Below are 18,643 nucleotides of genomic sequence, written 5' to 3' on the forward strand. Positions count from 1 at the left end.
AAAGAATCTTTTGAAGAGCCTTATCAGCATTTGGGGATTTCATCTCATGCAAAAGTACTCGCTTGAGGGAAATTTCAAAGGGGCGTTTAAGCCGCCAACAATCAAAGCTTGAGTGCATGGAATGAGCTTAATTTCAGAAGGCATTTAAAAAACCCCGATACACCGCATTTGGGAAAAGAGTAAATATATACAAAAATTTCTAACTCTTCTGATAAAAAGGCAGTGATGATGATCTTCTTTAGAGTCTACTTCTTATTTAAGCCATAATCAGCAAGATATAAGGAAGCCTAAATAAGCATATAAATAACTAATATTTATAAATACTACTATTTAAGAATATAAACGTATATAAGTTGTATTTTAAAAGTTTTCCTTTGCTTTGCCTTTTTTTTTTTTATTTTGGAATTGTCACAACTGCATTCATGAAGTGCCCACACTCCAAGCTCAGTTATACTGCTTGATATTTTATACTCCCAGTCCCCTTCCCATGTAGATATATGCACTCTCTCCACCTCCTGCTATTTTAGGAGGTTTCCAACTCTTACCAAAAAAGCCCAAGGTTCAAACTGTTTCCTCTGTGTAGGCATTTTTATAATAAGCCTACACAAATTAAGAATTTTTAATCTTAATAATTATTGTCATAGACATGTCCCCTATTTTTAATGTGTCTAAACACAAATGGATCTATGAAGAAATTTGTTTAAACATTTTTAATACAGCCCTTTACACCTCACACAAAATCCAGCCTTTTCAAAAGCAGCACATATCCATTACTCATCTTTGCTCAGGCATGCGCTTTGCATATGCCATTTACACAATCTGTATGTGCAAATCTGATTTTGCTATAGCTTTGTTTAAAATAAACATGTTTAACACATAGATGCAAAAACCCAAAAAACATACCGAACACACACCCCCATAAAACAAAAAAATGTAACTTTAAAAAAAAAAAAAAAAAAAGCATAAACTCTACAACACTTGGTTACATTTACAGCTTATACTGTCACAGAACAACTTGCTGTTCTGCACCTTGGCAAATGTGGAGCCTCTCCCTTCTGACTCAATCGTGATAGTTTTAGTACGACGCTGTAGAATTTGGTCAATGTCCTCCTCACAGAATTTAGAGCCTTCATCTTCTTCATCCATAATGGCACCATATGCACCTCTTCGAAGCAAGTCTTCTATTTCTTTTTTGGAGAGTTGTTGGATCTGAGCAAATTAAATCAGGTTTAGACAGTTAAGAAAAAAAATCCCCAAGTCTCTTCTATTTCTCTTTCCCTTCCCATGTTTCCACAACCTAACTGTGCTTTGTGATTTATAAATTTAAATCTAGATTACTAAAAGCTAAGAACAAAGTGTAGTTGAAAATTGAAATAAAATTTATTATGTGGTTACAGAGCACATTTTTACAAATATGCCTGTTTTTTGGTTTTGCTATTCTCAACACTATGATGAGTATGTTTAAAAAAATTACCTATTCATACTAAGGTAAATCTTCCCTTAAAGTCACACATTATATTCATAGGAGAAGATACAAGGAAACAAAGAGAAACTTTTCTCCATGTTTTCACTCTGACATTATCTACCTTGAACCTTAAGAGGCAAGAAACAGTGAAACGTTTATCACAGTAACTGAGTACATTGAAAATTACATCACCTATATTGCTAGTCCACTTCAGAAAACAGAATGGAGAGGCAAATGACTGAAAAAGGTAAAAAATGGCAGCTTCTGTAATTTGAGGTGATTCCCACATGATTTCAAAAGCTAAAGGAAGGTTATTTCAAGAAATAAATCTACGTACACCACCGACACTGTTTTCTCTTCCGCTCATACTCTGCAGGACGGCCTTATCCAGTCCCAGTTTCAGACTTGCTCTGTCAAACATCTCTCTCTCGTAGGAATTGCGTGTTATCAGTCTGTAAACCTTCACTGCTTTGTTCTGACCAATCCTGTGACATCGGGCTTGAGCCTTTTGAAGGGAGGAAGAATGGCAGTAAGAGTTTAGACTTATGTAGGAGTAAGATATATTCTTTTTAAAAACTCTGTTGTAGCATAATCTGAAAAACAAGAGCATGAACTCAAAAGGAGTCAATACACATTTAAGTAAATGGAAGCTACCAGACATTTTTCACATTGTGAAATTTTCTGAAAACAGTGTAGCAAGTAAATGCAGATGAACGGTCTGTGTTGAATGCCCTGAATGGTATTTCCCTTGCAGTAACATCAGGTAAAAACACATGCTAGTTGATAAATTATCTGATCTCCAGATACAAATGGTAAAGGAGTTGTGACTTGAGAATTGACTCAATTTCAGCATCTAATTCTTAGATTTGATTAATTCACTCTTTCTTAATACATATTAATCCTTTTCTATATATTATGCTGTAGCTGAACACCTCTGTTTACATAAACTGTGTTAGTACATGCAAAAAATAGCCCCCAGTTTCAGAGTGTCATCAAACCTTAAAGGTTTTAACAACTCACTGACTTTACCTGTGCTCTATTTTTCAAGAATAATCAATTTGAAAGAAAAAGTTAGAACCCAACCAAAATGAAACCTCTCCTATCTAAGTAGAAAGCACTCAACAAGAAACTTTCAACACGTTTCTTAAAAAAGCACAAACATTTTAAAATCACGTATGGTCAAAACAGATACAACACTCAAAATGTATCATGCTCAAAGGAGTTTACCTGCAGATCATTCTGAGGATTCCAGTCAGAATCAAAAATTATACATGTGTCTGCTGCAGTCAAGTTGATGCCCAAACCCCCAGCTCTGGTGCACAGGAGGAAGACAAAGCGATCGGAGTCAGGTTTGCTGAAGCGGTCGATGGCGGCTTGTCTGAGATTGCCTCGTACTCGCCCGTCAATGCGTTCATACAGGTACCTGGAGAGTGCCACACGCACACAAACGTGACGCGGTTTTTTTATAATTTAAAGGTGATTAGAACAGATCTCCTGCTTGCATTGTTTATTCCTTACAGAGAATAAAAGTGATACACACCAACTTTGATTAGCAGGGGGTGACATAACCAAGGATCACGTCAGAACTTGCACATCTGTAGTACTAACACACAACAGCAAGTCCAGACACTGAGCATTTTAAGACAAGTTCTTCTGAACTTTGTCTATACCTGACTTTACACACCAAAAACATGTATTACCACGGCACTTGGCTGCATTAAAACACACCATAACCTGAAGTCCTATGTGGACACTCACAAGTTTTTCCCATGCTATTATCCTTGGATCCCTGCCTAGGGTCACAGAAGCAGGACAGTGGACTCTTGTATTATTTACCAAATTGTCTGAGCACATTAGGAGTACCCAAGTAATCAGCAGAAAGCAGAACTTGGTGAGTTGTCATTAGACAAACTGCATATTGGTTCTGTAAAGACTAAGAGAAATGGAACAAAAATGACCTGACAGCATCTCTAATAGTCTTTATCAAGGCTCCCTAGACTAAACCCAGCAAATTTAAAAGCCTGACGTAAAACTGCCATTTGTTACATATGACAATTAGAAAGACTCCTTTGAAACTAAAATGCTGAAAAGGGGAGCAAATACTCCTGTATGTTGTAAGCTGAGTGAGATACTAAATGGGTATCCAGTAGTCAGAAAGCCTCACAACCACTTTTCTTCTAATCAGCTATAAAATGGCACAGTAAAAAATCCACAGGACCACAGGCATTTTGGCAGGCAGCCATCTCTTACAGTCCTGAATTCTGTTAAGCACCAAGTCTGATCATGTGTGCACTCTAACATTTCTGATCCAATGGCAGCTTCTGTGGATTTCAAGACTCCACCTGTAGATATGACTGACTAGTTTAAAAAATTTTACATACTGAATTATAAGAGTTACTATGAAGTTAAAATTGATCTTTTAAAATGCAACGTAGAAACTGCTGAGCTCTCAGTTCAAACAGATAGCTTTAATATAAACTATCACAAGAAGAGGTATTAAAATAATCTAATATTCAATATACATTTCAGTATCCACAGCAAGAAGGCTTGACATTATTAATAATTTTTATTTTTCAACATGTTAACTCTGTTACTACAGTGTAGTTCACTGACAACTACAATTTCAAAGCAGTATGGACATTCCAACAAATGCACTAGTAAAACAACCAGAACTATGCCTTTTTATAGGTTTTCAGGTTGACACAGCCAGTTGTAACCAAGTTTATGCATTTTAGTCACATACTCATATAAACATTTTGCTTCCATGGAGTGAATAGTATAATCAAAGGGTGCTATTATATGGGATGGCAAAAGCCAACCTAAGGAGCTGGTTTTCAGCTGGCAGTTCAGTTGTGCTGCAAAATTTGAAGCAGTCATAACTCAGGAAAGATAGCAAGAACATTTGTACTTTTATGTTATAAAAAACAAACTTTCAGTTGTTTACCATTTTGTGCTTATATTCTGTTGGAAGCAAGGAGCTGCATCTTGGACCCTGTCTGGTCCAAGTTCAACACCAAATAAATAAAGAACACATTCAATGCTTTGTGGGGTTTGGGCAAGCAACACTGAGCTTGAACCTGGTTTCCAACAGAAAAAGTAAAAACATACATAATTGAAAGTTTAATGGAAAAAGCAACAAACTGAAGGCACACGGTTTACTCAACAACCTCTCTTTAGTTTTTCCCTGAAGTTTTTAATTGGTTGGTGAATAAATGAACACTGAACACATCACAGAACACAAGCTACACACTGATTAGCAAAAAAGAAAACAAAGCTCCCAGCCTTGGTGTGCTATCATTAATCCTGCACTACCATTCCCAGATATGCCCACCGAGAACAATATACTACAGCACAGAGAATGTGAAACATCTTACCTTTTATGTATAAGGTAATCCTCCAAAATATCAAGGCAACGCACCATCTGAGAGAAGATAAGGACCTTGTGGCCTCCTGCTTTCATTTTTGGAAGAAGCTTATCAATAAGAACCAATTTCCCAGCAGATTGGATCATGGCTTGCAGGTGGAAGTCAGGAGCACTGGGGCTGTACGTTTCTTTAAACTCTCCAAGGATCTTCTCTTCAGCACCTATATAAGAATATATTTCCATGCCCACAGGTGTATCTACACAAGTATCTCCACATACATACAAGACCAAGTTACCAAAATCAGTGCTTGTATCCTAAATATTCCCCACTAGCCATGGATGGACAGAATATAGTTCTGAATGGATCTGAAACTTAAACAAGAATATCTATTTCTATGGGCTTTGAAAACAAGTCTTAAGTTTTTAAGCAGAACACCAAAGAAAAAACACCTAGAATGAAGTGAACTCCCCTCTTCTAAATTGCAAAAACTGAAATACTTGTTCTGAAGTACTGTGTAAGAAAACAACTAAAAAAAACCCACAAGTTCTTTTTCTTTTTTATAATTTAAATGAGACATGAGTCTTTAAAAAAAACCAGTATTTTGAATACTTGTGAAACCACAGCCAAAACTTTAGGAACTTTATTTTCTTGCAAGTCAGAAAGAACATCAGTTAGTTTTAAGTGAGAAAAGCAATGCAAACTGACAGATCATATCACTTGCAAGAAGTTTTAATTTAAAAAGTTAGACCTAAAAGTTGATCTTCATGCTGCTTTTAAAGAGAGGTACCATTTCCATGGGATAATTGCTTCTAAATGTTCTGTGAAATCCTACAAAACAAGTTCATGTTTCAGGCAACCCTGTCTTGTATCTATCAAAAAAACGCTTCTATCTAATCCAATCCTTGGAAGGTCAGATGAAAACACTAAAGAATTATTACAAAAGTTCTTACATATTTTGAATAAAAGTAAAGTAGCTAAAAATTATGTATTTACCTTTGATGAGATAAGGGTGATTACAACACTTTCTGAGTTCCATCATAGTGTTAACCAGATTGGGTACATTAGCTTGCCCTGCTCCTTTGGATAAGAAAGCAAAATTTTTCTCCAAAATAGCTCGGTAATATTTCTTCTGGATATTAGTTAGTTCTACTTCAATTATAGTTTCCTCCTTAGGAGCCAGCTTTTTTTCTACATCTTCCTTTAATCTCCTGAGCATCATGGGTTTCAGGATTGCTTGTAGTTTCTGAACCTAAATGAAACACAACCGTTTGTACAAATATGAAAAAGTAATAGTGTAGTTAAAAGTTTTTCAAATACATGTCACTTTTTTTTGGTAGACTTACATGAAAAATTTTCCACATGGGATAGAGCCTTATTTTTAACCCCAAACTACTAAAGAATTTTTTAACGTATGTACTTCAAAACAACAAAAAAGTATCTTTAACATTTGTCTGCAAAAACTCTCAACAAAGCCAGAAAACTTAAATTTCTATTTTCTCAGTATTTACTTCCCAAATTTAAAAAACGGACATAGAAAAGTAAAAATAATTCATTAACATCCAATATTATAGTTAACTTACTGCTACTGTCCCAGTTACTATCTGGCTACTAACTAGAACAAAGATTTTTCCTTCAAGGAGGTCACTCAAACACCAAAGTTCAAAATGAAGTTATACCTGTTCCTCTGTTTTGAGGTCTCCGAATTCTTGCATGAATGTAGATTCAGCAGGAAAACGCAGCGGCTCAAGAAAATGAAGGAGGCTAAATAATTCTTCTACTGTGTTCTGCAAGGGGGTACCTGTTAACAGCACTTTATGTTCCTACAGAAGGAAAGAAAACTTGCTTAACTTTATCTGCATCGTTTGCAAAAGTTTTTGTCTGAAATCTGAGCATCGCAACCTGAAAACACCAGTTCTGAGTGTCACTAAGTACACAGGTAATACAGATAAACCCATTTATTAAAAACCACCAGTAAGTATTTCCTACTAGCTTTTCTTTAAATTCTCTAATGAAGAAATGATTGAACACTTGAACCTTGCCTGTAATATTCAGGCAAATATTCAAACATTTACAATCCTCCCTCTCTATAGTGCAGAAAATATACACTAAGCATTTATCTCGAAGAATTATAATTACTTCTGAGAACATGCAGGAAAGTAATAATGAAGTAATTACAAAAATGCCAAACTAGTCATGGTGCATCTTGCAGTAATGCACCAAAAGCCTCAAGATACATGGTAGCACCTACTTTTAAAAATCTTGCAGTGTAGCAAATAAAATCTTAACTACGGGACTAGACAACAAGTCTGTTTGAAATTCTACTTCTTCCTTGCTTTTATTGGTAAATAACTTGCTTAAAATACTTTCCAGCTTTTTAAACATTAATTACTGCACAAAACATTGCACAAAAACTAAAGCAAATTTTAAATGAAATTTTCACCCTAATCAAAACAAACAATAGAATAGGATCATCAGAAACAGATCGTGCCAACAGTTAGAACTTGCCATATTTTGTTTTATCAAAAATATGTATACCACCATCAGCTATCAAAACCACATATGTTTGAAGAGTATCAGGAATAGTTATCTCCTGAGAAAGGCTGCTTGAGAGGTCTTTTCTGGCATGTAAAGCAAATTTTTTTATTTATTATCAAACTACATTGCTAAAATCAAATCCCCAAAGTGAACTACAGTTACTCACAAGGTTCATTAGTTTTAGTCCTTCCAGGAGTTTGCAGTTTTTGTTCTTCAGTCTGTGAGCTTCATCAATAATAACACAGCGCCACTCGATTGCGTTTAATTCTGGACACCCACCAAGAATCATTTCAAAAGTTGTGATAATGGCCTGGAATCTGTAGGTACCTCGAACAATACGGCCCTAGAGATTCATCAACACACCAAATTTGTTACATTACTTCTCATCTACTCAGTTTACAGGTTTTGCTGCTGAAATTTTGTCAAGAGCCAGACATCAGATTTTACATTATAAATTGTTCAGTCATCCCATACACGTTTATTAGATTTCAGTAACTCTAATTAATACTAATGAGCTATTATCCACAGACACAAATCCAACATTATCTAATCAACAGTAAAATTTTAACCACTTTTAAATTACAGATATAACCATCTAATAGAACTGTTTCAAAATGTGCACGTAGATAAAATCCCATTTTTAACCCTGAGAAAATCTGAAAGACTGACAGGAAAAATCCTACAATCAATCAATCAAAATATATGACGCTAACATAGAGTAAGTATTCAGAATATCACCTGAGAACTAAATGAGGAATTTTTATCCAGCTTACTCCATTGGTTTGATAAGGAGAATGTGAGGCCTTCAGTAAGGCAGTATGCAATAATTTACTACAGAAATAAAATGTCATTTTAATATTTAGCACTACTTAATAAAAAGTTCTCAGTTTTATCAATTTCATAGAAATATACTTTTAAAAAATTGTTTATGCACAATATATAGAAAAGGTAAAAAAAATCCCTTTTAAAAATACAGTTTTCAATTTTTTTCATGTCAGTTAATGTTATGTATTTCAGTCTGAAAAGCAAACTGTACAGTTAGCACTAGCAAAAGGAAATCAACAGCGACATAAAGGTAAGAGCTTAATCAGTGATACTTTTTTTCTCCCTGCTCTTCAAATTCAGGACCCAACTGCAACCATCTGTGTACACTTTAATCTCCACAAGAGCATCAGCGTCACTGCTATTCAATTGCAGAATTACTCAGCACAATGAAACAACACATCTTGCTGCAAACACTTCCACTAAATGTACTCAGTAAGCATATGTTCAAGATGCTCCTATGTAACATCAGGGTATATAGGATGACTTTCACTAAGATAAACGCACAGATGATGTAAAGCACACCTTTCCTCACTCCCACCTAAAACAGGTTTTGGTAAGTTATTGCACACAAGTGACGTTACAATACCTGGGAGTCCCTGAAGTACATCTCATACTGCTGGATCATCTGCCTGCTGATCATACTGCCATGGTACACCACAACATTCAGGTCAGTCCACGTGCGAAATTCCCTTTCCCAGTTGGTTATAGTGGAAAGCGGAGCTATGATCAGGAAAGGCCCCCTTATACCAGTCAGGAGGATTTCATAGAGGAATGTAATGGACTGGATGGTTTTGCCAAGACCCATTTCATCTGCTAAAATGCAATTTCGCCTGAAAGTAAAAAATATTTCTTTGTCATTAGCATCAAAGGAAGCACAGACACTACAGCTGTTACTCAAATGGACAATCTGTAAAAGTTAAACTCAAATACACCAGTTTACAACAACAGTCAAAACCGAGGCACTGTAAAAAGATCCCTCCAAACATTCCCTGCTTATGGTGAAAGAATGGTCAGCACACGAAACCACAAGCTTTGCATCATGTTTAGCACTGGTGAAACCTGAGAACGGAATGTTCCATGAAGTTCTCCTGGAAAAATATATTCCAGAAGTGTTCTTTTGGGACTACATCTGCCCTAATTAGAAGAATTCAAATTAAGCAGATTTCCTACACAGACATTCACCTTGACAAAAGTGCTAGAACTTAATGCAGATTCCCTAGAAGTCACTGTTTTAGTTAAAACAATATTCATCCCCAGTAACCATGATTCACTCCATTTGTTTAAAATCTACATTAAAAAATATTCCATGCATATACCTATTGTACCAGTTGAATAGGAGCCAGTTAAGTCCTTCCAGTTGATATTCCCTGAGCTGATTGCCATTTTTATATTCCCTGGACTGTTCTATCTTCTTCCAGGAGCTTGGAGGTGGTCGGTCCTTCAAGGGAAAGATTAACACATGCAAATTGGTAAATGCTTTATTTTTCCTAAATATCTAACCCCACTGTTTAGTGAGTGTATCACTTCAGATTTAGAGTGTTATTATTAAACCTTAAAAGCAGGAAGGTGTCACTGCTAACATTACTTACTAATTAATAGTCTGCAGAAACCTGCAATTTGTATTTATTTGTCTACGTGAATCACTACTTTTAAAATTAATTTAAGACTACATTATGATAAAATAAAGCAACTGGTTTCTAAAACTAAGAATATAAACACTTTGGCATGGGTAATTTGACACACTAATTCATTTATATAAGAAACTTCAAGACTACACAAAGTTTCACTTTGCCAGCTCCAAGAACAGCTGCCCTACAACAGAGCTAACTGAGTATTCGGGATTGCCATCATCCCTGAACTCTGAGTAACTCTGGACACTGATGCTCTCCCCTCCTGAAGTAGTCTGGCCATCCATACTAAGTTACTCTGATCTTGCCCTTTCCTTTCTGCACTTGTCCTGGTCACTGCTGACCACTGGATCTCACAGTCGGCCAATTCAGGAAGGCAAGGGCAGGAATACAGAAAAGTTGTGAGTGGTTTAGTTCCCTGAATCAGTTCCACCAAGAGATGAGATGAAAAACAGCACCAGCACACACAGGGTCACGATACCAAGGACATGACAAAACAGACTAACAGTATCAAGGTGTATCATCCTAATGTCCCTAGAAAGCCAAAGGAAAGCTGAGAGGCTACGTATAAAAATATATACATATACACACACCCACTAGTTCCCAAGCCTGGAGCCTCAACAGCTTGGCCTTAAGCTTAGCAGGCAACTTAGTAGTGAAATCATGAAGTGTTTGACTAATACTAAGTATGACTCCAGTAGAAAAAACAACTCCTTTCTGAAAACTTCTGCATCCCAATGTGAACAAAATCACACATGTAATTGAAATAATTTTAGTTAGAGCTTTTCTGATCAGCTGTACTTCCCCTCTAGCCCCTCCTTCATTTCTCCACATTTATACAAGCTTGCATTCACTCCTAGACTCATGTGGCCTTATCTGGCAGCTCTGAATTTTAGATTTGAATTTTATATCTCCTCACTGCCAGCGTCAGCATCACCTGACACCAGGTCTGGGCGCAGCAGGAGCTGTCCCTCCTCCCCTCACCCACCAGCTGCCATCTGTCCACTCCCCCACACCCGGAGCAGCCACGCTCCTGCTCACAGGGCTGCAGTCAGCAAATAATTTCTTGTAGCTGCTGGAGCCTGAAGCAAAAAACACTTGTTGCTGATGCCGAAATGACTGTCAGTTGTACAGTTGCGCTTTAATCATCTTTTTCACTCAAAGCCAAATATGGTAACAAAGGTATAAGAGCTCTTGTTCCCACATGCCAAAATGTCAGGATTTTAAATAAATACTACAAAAATGAACTCAATATAAGATGATGATGTTAATCGTGACTACTGTCATTATCTGTAGATGGAAAAACCATTAAAATAAACCCCAAAGCCTACAAATTAAAACACTGTGCATATTTAGTTATGTAAAAGAAGTTAGAACAAGTGTTGTACTACACCACGCAGGACACATGTCCTACTCTGACAATGACATACAGGACTTGAAATAGAACTGTTTTGCTTTCTCCTGCTCTAGGAGACAGAAGATTGATAATTTAAGGATAAAACACGTTTCCTTATTGCACGTGTTTTTTTTTTTCCTTTTAGCCAGTCCTTTAACGACAACAAGAAAAATAAAAGCAGGAAGTAATTACAGAATCTGTTTGACAGATCTCATTTGCCAATTTCCTTCAGTGCTGAAGCACAAGACTTAACTCTGTTTTCTATAAAAGGATGTTAATAATTAATTCTGGTTTCTCCTCATCTTAAAGGTATTCAGATTCTGTGACACCCAGTTTGCAATGTGTGGCTCACTGCTCAGTTAGAAAGTCATAGTACTTCATAATTTTTCCTAAGCAAAAATCTTTATTTTTTTAAAGAGTAACAACACAGATGAGAATATTTATCTATGCCTACCTGAGAATATTACTATTCCTAAGTACCACGGCACACAGATACAGAACGTCAATAAGCCTTATGTTTTAACACAGAAGTTTAAAGTTGGGAAAACAAAATCAAATTTGCCAAGACAGACAAGTAAATTAGATATAATTTTACCAATCTCCTTGAGTCAGGCCTGGAAGCTTGCAATTGTTCAAATTCTTCTATTTTTGCTTGATCTACATCTTCTTTCAGCTCCCACGTACTGTCTTCATATGGCAACGAACACCATTTTACTAAATAGTAAATAACAGGCTGCAGAAGAAAATTCTGAATGTTATCAGTTTTTAATTTAGTATACAGACTGTTAATATGCCTTACTATTTGAGTAGCTTGCTCATAAAAGAGCTGGAAGCAAAACCACACTTTGACACTTTCAGTGTAGACTGTTCAGTGTAGATTCCTGTTATTTACCTACTTATCCTTGGCTTCTCAGACTATGCCACTTGTTGTAGACCCCTGGAGTCTTTTCCATCCCACTTACCCACAAGTAAACCTTAAGTCTTAGGAAAGATAAATTATGATATTTGGGGAAATGGGGCAGGCTGGTAGAAGTAAGTACAGAGGTGCTACCCAGAACATTTCCCCCAGTCTCCAAATCAGGCTATCTAGGCCTAAACCAGAGGTCTTCTCAACAAAACAGAAAGCTTTACAGCCTTGTTGGGCAACTGATATAAAAATTTAGGAGAAGTCACAAAAGATGGAACCAAAGTAGATTATCTTATTTAGATTCAGTGCATAAATATTTAAAAACCAAATAAAGAGGTAGGAGGGAAAGTCTTATGACAACACATTTTTTCTAAATGTATAATAATGACAGATCTGCTGCACACAATGAAAAGTCATTTGAACCCTCAACCCTGCTGTAGGAAGACTAATGCAGAAATCACTGGGTAGAAGTCTGCTCATTCTTTTTGCTATCTACAAAGCAGAATAAGTATCATGGATATTCCAACAGCCTTAACAACTTTGCCAGCCTTTGCTTGTCAATTGTCTGGGAGATGTAAAATCATTAAAGTGTTACTCTGAAATGTGATAAAATTACAACTGTCAAACAATACTTGGAGGTGTATCTTCTTGCTTTAAGGTATATTTACCTCGCCAGTGTCTTTGTCTTCACAAAGAGATACTTCTAATACCCGGTCTACTTCAACATAGTCAGGATTAAAAGGTTCCTCTTCCATCTGCAGTGCAAGATTAATAAAATCATTAGAGAGGCCAAAAAAAGCTTATATTTGCTAAGACTTGCTCTCATAATATACAAAATAAATTTGGTAGTTGGAAACTACTGAGGCTTTTGCCCACACCTTAAAATACACACCCCCCCCCCACTCTGAACCACCACTTTATTCTCTTTGGCAACACTCCCTGGGATTTGACATCAGAACAGAAGATACAGTCATTTGGGGATGAAGTGCTGTCGTGGATAAGTCAGAGAGAAACAAACATACTAACAAAGTCCTTCCCTCCTTACCACTTCTAAGTAATTACTCAACCCACTCCAATTTTAAACCATGTAAGTCAGGTTAGTTCATTGACTCCAGAAGACTTGCTTTTAAAATTATGTTAAACAACCCACCCCCTGCTGCAACCAAAACCCCAGCCCCAGCGGCTCATTTTTATTTCTTAACAGTCAGCTCTTTTATTTAAAAGCAAACTATTAATCACAATTTTACAAGGAAATAAAAGAGCTTATTTAATTTATATTTATACTCACATCTGCAAAAAAGTGAGCTCTCTGTGCTTTCCTTAGTTTGAATCGCTTTATTTTCTGCTGGATTCTTTTATCCTTTAAAAGCTGTTGTTCTGTGGCCCACTCACAGTGGAGATATGAGCTAAAATCACAGAGATTGACATTAACACATTAGTGAAAGCAAAAGCTTACTATCTATATTTAATATACAGTTAAAATATTTTATAAACCACAATTTCACTCAAAAAACCCCCCATTTTATCATTAAGACAGAATCCTCTGTAAAGATCAAAGATTTATTCCTCCAAATAATCATCTTAGAGCATCTAGTTAAGGCAGTGTTTTTGGGCTATAATCCACAGAACTCTGTGGCTTCACAAATTTCTTCCACGTGTCCTAAGAAGGGAAACAAGCTTATTTCAAGCTAGCACAGACAAGGCTAGTTTCAAATCTGACACTTCTATCAGAAAGTATTGAGAGATATAAATTACTTCATATACTTGATCTATTTTCCTTCCTGTACTTCCTGTGACCATCCCATCACAGGTGCTGCTGAACTGGAGAGCTCAGCCCCGGGAAAGGTCCGTGAGGAGCTCATGGCACAGAGGAACACGGCACCAGATGGGGCTGGGAGAGAAGCTCTAAGAAATGGAGCCCAAGGAAGGAGGAATCGTGAGCACCAGCACCTTCACCATCTCACTGGACCCCGAGAGAGCCCTTCTGAAGTCAGATCCCAGAAGTACACAGATCTCTTCCTCACACCCCCTTTTCAGGATAGTATCATCACTTTTTACGCTTTCTGAAGATACGCTAGAAATAAAGTAGAGCTATTGCTGGGGATTACTCATTCTCAGATGAAAAGACAGGCTTTAACCTTGCAAAAAACAAGGGGTAAATGGTCTTCAGAAACGTGTGAATCCAGAGACTCAAAAATCTAACATTTATTAGAAAATAATCTGATTAAATTACTCATATATGTAAAATTTAAAATATGCCTGGATTTTCAGCATCAAGGATTGAGTAGGGACAGGATGATAGGTATGAAATATAAAGTAGGAAAATTTGGAAGAAATTCTTGTTCTTCTTCAGTCTTTTATTTCCTGTTTTTGATGTAAAATCATTTCTATCATAAGGGTTTTCTTCCTTTTTGAAACAATAAGACCAACTACTGCATGAACCTCTCCTAAACGTATGTAAATCTAATCTAGGTTCACAAAACACCTCTGATTTAAATTCATGAAATTATAATTTGCCTCAGGCATGTAGTCCCTGCTGAATTTAATAAACATATCTTCTCTGAAAAATTCTGTTCATTGGTAAAAAAAGGCTTTCACCTTATTGGTCAGTGCTGGTTTCACAATACTGATAATTTTAAAATTATTACTATCCATAAAATGCAGATGCTTAGCAGTTTAAAGATCAAATTGGTAAAGAAAAATCTCAAAAATGATAAGATCTATTACAAGCAGCCTTCAAACAATATAAAACTTGAGCACATAAATATGATACTTAGCATTCCAGTCAACACATACGTTGAAACAACTTTTTAATACTTACTAGTTCTTGTATTTTACAAAAAACTCTTCTGTGTCTACTGTCACCCCAGCAGATACCTAGGAAAGGAAAATCAGGGGAAATGTAAAATGATAGATGCAAAACACTTTTTCAAATAAACAATTTTATTCCGTGAGAATCACTTACTTCTTTCTTTATTACCCTGGAGGATAAGATTTTGTCTACAATTGCTGCATCTTCTTCACTTGGATTTTCCTATAAATGCAGGGAAAAAAATGACATTATAAAACTGCAGTAAATGCCCTCTCTTTAAACTGATTGGGCTTAAAAGCTTTAACCACAAGTGGTTAGTCAGAAGAGCAACAATAAAGGTAAATTTGACCTCGACCATGAACCTTCTAGAACAGTCTGGAAGTAACATTTAAAATCCAGGTCTCTATCCAGAGAGAAGTACTTGCCAAAGTCCGGCACTTCCAAAGTGCATCAGATGAAATGCTCACCTTCCAAAAACACACACAGTGCAAGCACTCAGGATTCAGTGCTTCCCACACATAGACTCACTATGAATCCCCCACTGAGTTAAAGTGATGCTCTGGACAAACCCAGAATTTCCTTATACAGAAATGGAGAACTCTGACAGACAGGTTAAAAAAAAAAATAAAAAGAAACCCAGCATGTGACAAAGTTAGCTGAGTAGATTCACTCTGCACATAGGTAACAAACATGCTGTGGAATCAGGCAGAGAAGTCGTGTCTGGGAATTCCAGCAGGATTTAGATATGACACATACGGGACTACTTGTCTCTGCCAAGACTGAAGCTGTGGTTCCAGAGATAGAGAGGCAATCTGTAAGAGGTGCTTGCAATAAAAAGTCACCTTCTCTTTTCTCTGATTTGTTCCCAATTAGACTACCCTTCTCCTTCCCTTACAATTTTTGGCACTCTCTCAAGCATCTCACAAACGCGTTTTTCCTGTTTCTTTCCTGCCTTTCTGTTTACCCAGAATGGCCCGACAGGAAGTTTGAGTCCCAGAGCTGGCACAAGTTAAACAGCAAAGTGTAAACCTTGAAAAGGTCGAGAGGGTAGAGGAGGAATATCCTTTTTAAATACCTCAGCAAGCAGAGATCCCCCAAATAATTTTATACTTCTCTAAGTCATGATAACATAAGCACAGAGCTTTTCCATATGCCTACACCACATTATTTGAGATGTGCCCATCCTTAGTCTTATCCTTATGCTTAACTTCAATTAAGCCAACAAATGTTTGTAACAAAAAATAGTAAGAAGCCATTTCTTTCAGTTTTCAAGATCTTAGCAAAATGTCACATTAAATTATTGCTTACTAATGATAATGTATTCCAAGTTGTGAGCTTTATTCACTGAACTACTTGAGACAAATGGGAAGTTCCCACTATGGACTAAGCCAGTTTTTACTCACCACAAATAATTGTAAAGGCTGTTCAGCAGGCAAAGGGGCAGAATTCTTTTTGATTTTTACAGAAACTTTAGCTGCTTCTTCTTCTGACTGTTTCCCTTCTCCTTCTTCAGAGTATTTTTTCCTTTTAACTTGACGATTTGATCTTCTCTTCTGCATTCAGGAGAAAGAAAAAAAAAAAAAAGTTTTTACACAAAACTTCCCCTAATGTGAACTGTACATTTTGGGACACTCTAAGCAATATTTCAGCTGTATCTAAAACCAAAGGCCAACATTTGATATGAAACATAAAATGCACAAATCACAAAGGTACGCTATTTTTAATTATTTATTCTCTGTTTTATGTAAACATTTGATACTTTTTAGAGTTCAAAAGCAAACACAAACCACTATTTTCAGAGTATGGGAGAAAAGCTGATATATAACAGATTTCCCATGAGCATCAGTATTTCAACAGCAATTTCCTAATGCTGTCTAAAGTGTTACCATTCAATTCCAGAATCAGAGGGAAAGCTGCAAAATATGCCGCAGTGTCTCTATTAAACAACAGTGCTATATACAAAAAATTATGAAGATTTTCACTAGACAATATTGGTCAAATTGCTGATGAAGTCTGACCTGATGGCTAATAAAGCTGGTTGCTTTGTTAATGTACTTATTTTCTCCTCCACCTTAATCGGGGCTTGTTTAACTGCATTATTTGGCTCACTTTGCTGTTTCTCTCTCTAACCTTTCATTCTGGTTTCTGCAAGAATCTGAGGACAAGTTTCAGCTGAAGAAATAATGCTCAGTCTACGAAAATAATTCCTTCTCACTCACAGTTTCAAATATTTAGATTATTAGGTTATTGCATAACGTTTCCAACCCTCAGTACCAGTATATGAGACACTGCCTATTAAACTGTAAGATTAATTTTTAAATTGGATTCACTGGATAAAAATAGCAGTATCAAACTAGTGAGGTAACAGCTGAAAACACTGCAATCTGCTTTGGAGAACTGATCATCATGAAAATAAAACCAGCTGAGTAAAACTGGCCTCTACAAAACAAAGGGTATTTTTGTGCAGGAAAATCCACTGCAGGCTGCAATGCTGTACTACACTGTGGTGCTCAACTGGAAGAACAAGGGGTGACTAGAACAAAACCCCAAATCCTGTGGTCACACTGGATTCTGCAGAGCAGACATTAAGTAACAGTAAGATTGCAGCACAGGAACTTTTCTTCCTGACTGTTAAATTCAGCCCTTGGTCTGGCTGGTATCTGGTAAAAGACACAGCTATACTTCAACAACTACATCAGAGGTGTTTTAGTAAGGTAGATCAGTCAAGTACATATATCAAAGAAAAGTCAAACAATGGGCATCACCATTCCTCTAGAGAGGCTACATACATGAAACTACTCCATCAGCTTTCCACAACTTTAGAACAGCTATTCTTCAATAAAGAGTGAGTGTGTGTGGGGTGGGGTCTTCACACAAAATGAAACTTCGACTTTAAACAGACACACTGATGTCACATTGTAGTTAAATCAATAATAGTCTGCTGACAGAAATAGATTTTAAAAAAAAAAAAAAAGCAGGTAATACAAGCAATACAAAATTATGTAACTGGCATTTTCAATTCCTCTCACTATGTCTTCTCTTAAAGCATGAAGCGATTATCAAAACATGGACATATGTTCTCCAGCGCATTAATATACAACCTGAGCTGTTTGGAAAAAACTTTATGTTTACCTGAGCTGAGAACCATGGTCGTAAACAAATGCTCTAAGACACAAAATAAAGTAGGACCACACATTAAAAAAAAAAAATAAAAAAAATCACTGTATTTAAGGAATACACTGTGAAACTAAGCATGCAAAATGAATTAGGGGGAAAAAAGACCTAAAATTGCCCCCCAGAGCTTAGAAACAGCTATTTGCAACAGAAATTAGAAACAGCTCTTTGAAAAGAAAATCATGACCATGTTCAAAAACTAAAGAGAGAATGAATTCATGAAGTACAGCAATTTGTCTTTCCTGTTATGCTTCTCCCCCGTTTCTCGGAATATAATGGGGCAGTGCTGTGACTTCTGCAGCAGAGGTTTTTACTCTCCCATGACACCCCTTCTTAACTCTACCCTCTGTTCTTTTCTTGATACCCCCAGTCTATCCACACTAGAACTGAAGATGACCTTTGTCATGCTGAAAAACAAATAGAAGAACCCCCCCAACAGCAACGAGGAAAAGAAACCAAGACAGACATGATCTTCAGTCTCTTGCATTGAGTTTGTTGGCCCCCACACTTATTCCTATCTGATAACACAACACTGT

At 36.5% G+C, this 18,643-nt stretch overlaps 1 protein-coding gene across 6 annotated transcripts in view; it reads right to left on the minus strand.

Annotated features, from left to right (window-relative positions):
* CHD9 (chromodomain helicase DNA binding protein 9) overlaps positions 1 to 18,643 on the minus strand; it is an 85,339-nt gene that overhangs the window by 21,132 nt on the left and 45,564 nt on the right. For all 6 annotated transcript variants that reach the window (XM_050311753.1, XM_050311752.1, XM_050311751.1 and 3 more), the window contains 15 exons: positions 16,337 to 16,486; positions 15,087 to 15,155; positions 14,943 to 14,998; positions 13,410 to 13,527; positions 12,790 to 12,876; positions 11,810 to 11,947; positions 9,507 to 9,628; positions 8,777 to 9,020; positions 7,532 to 7,708; positions 6,507 to 6,650; positions 5,824 to 6,079; positions 4,840 to 5,050; positions 2,693 to 2,888; positions 1,803 to 1,970; positions 1,030 to 1,209 (listed from right to left, as the gene is read on the minus strand). In XM_050311753.1, coding sequence (XP_050167710.1) covers positions 1,030 to 1,209; positions 1,803 to 1,970; positions 2,693 to 2,888; positions 4,840 to 5,050; positions 5,824 to 6,079; positions 6,507 to 6,650; positions 7,532 to 7,708; positions 8,777 to 9,020; positions 9,507 to 9,628; positions 11,810 to 11,947; positions 12,790 to 12,876; positions 13,410 to 13,527; positions 14,943 to 14,998; positions 15,087 to 15,155; positions 16,337 to 16,486 — 2,316 coding nt within the window. The remainder of the gene's footprint in view (positions 1 to 1,029; positions 1,210 to 1,802; positions 1,971 to 2,692; positions 2,889 to 4,839; positions 5,051 to 5,823; positions 6,080 to 6,506; positions 6,651 to 7,531; positions 7,709 to 8,776; positions 9,021 to 9,506; positions 9,629 to 11,809; positions 11,948 to 12,789; positions 12,877 to 13,409; positions 13,528 to 14,942; positions 14,999 to 15,086; positions 15,156 to 16,336; positions 16,487 to 18,643) is intronic.

This window comes from Myiozetetes cayanensis, unplaced genomic scaffold (assembly GCF_022539395.1).
Source record: "Myiozetetes cayanensis isolate MyiCay16 unplaced genomic scaffold, myiCay2020 scf16, whole genome shotgun sequence".
NCBI lineage: Eukaryota > Metazoa > Chordata > Aves > Passeriformes > Tyrannidae > Myiozetetes > Myiozetetes cayanensis.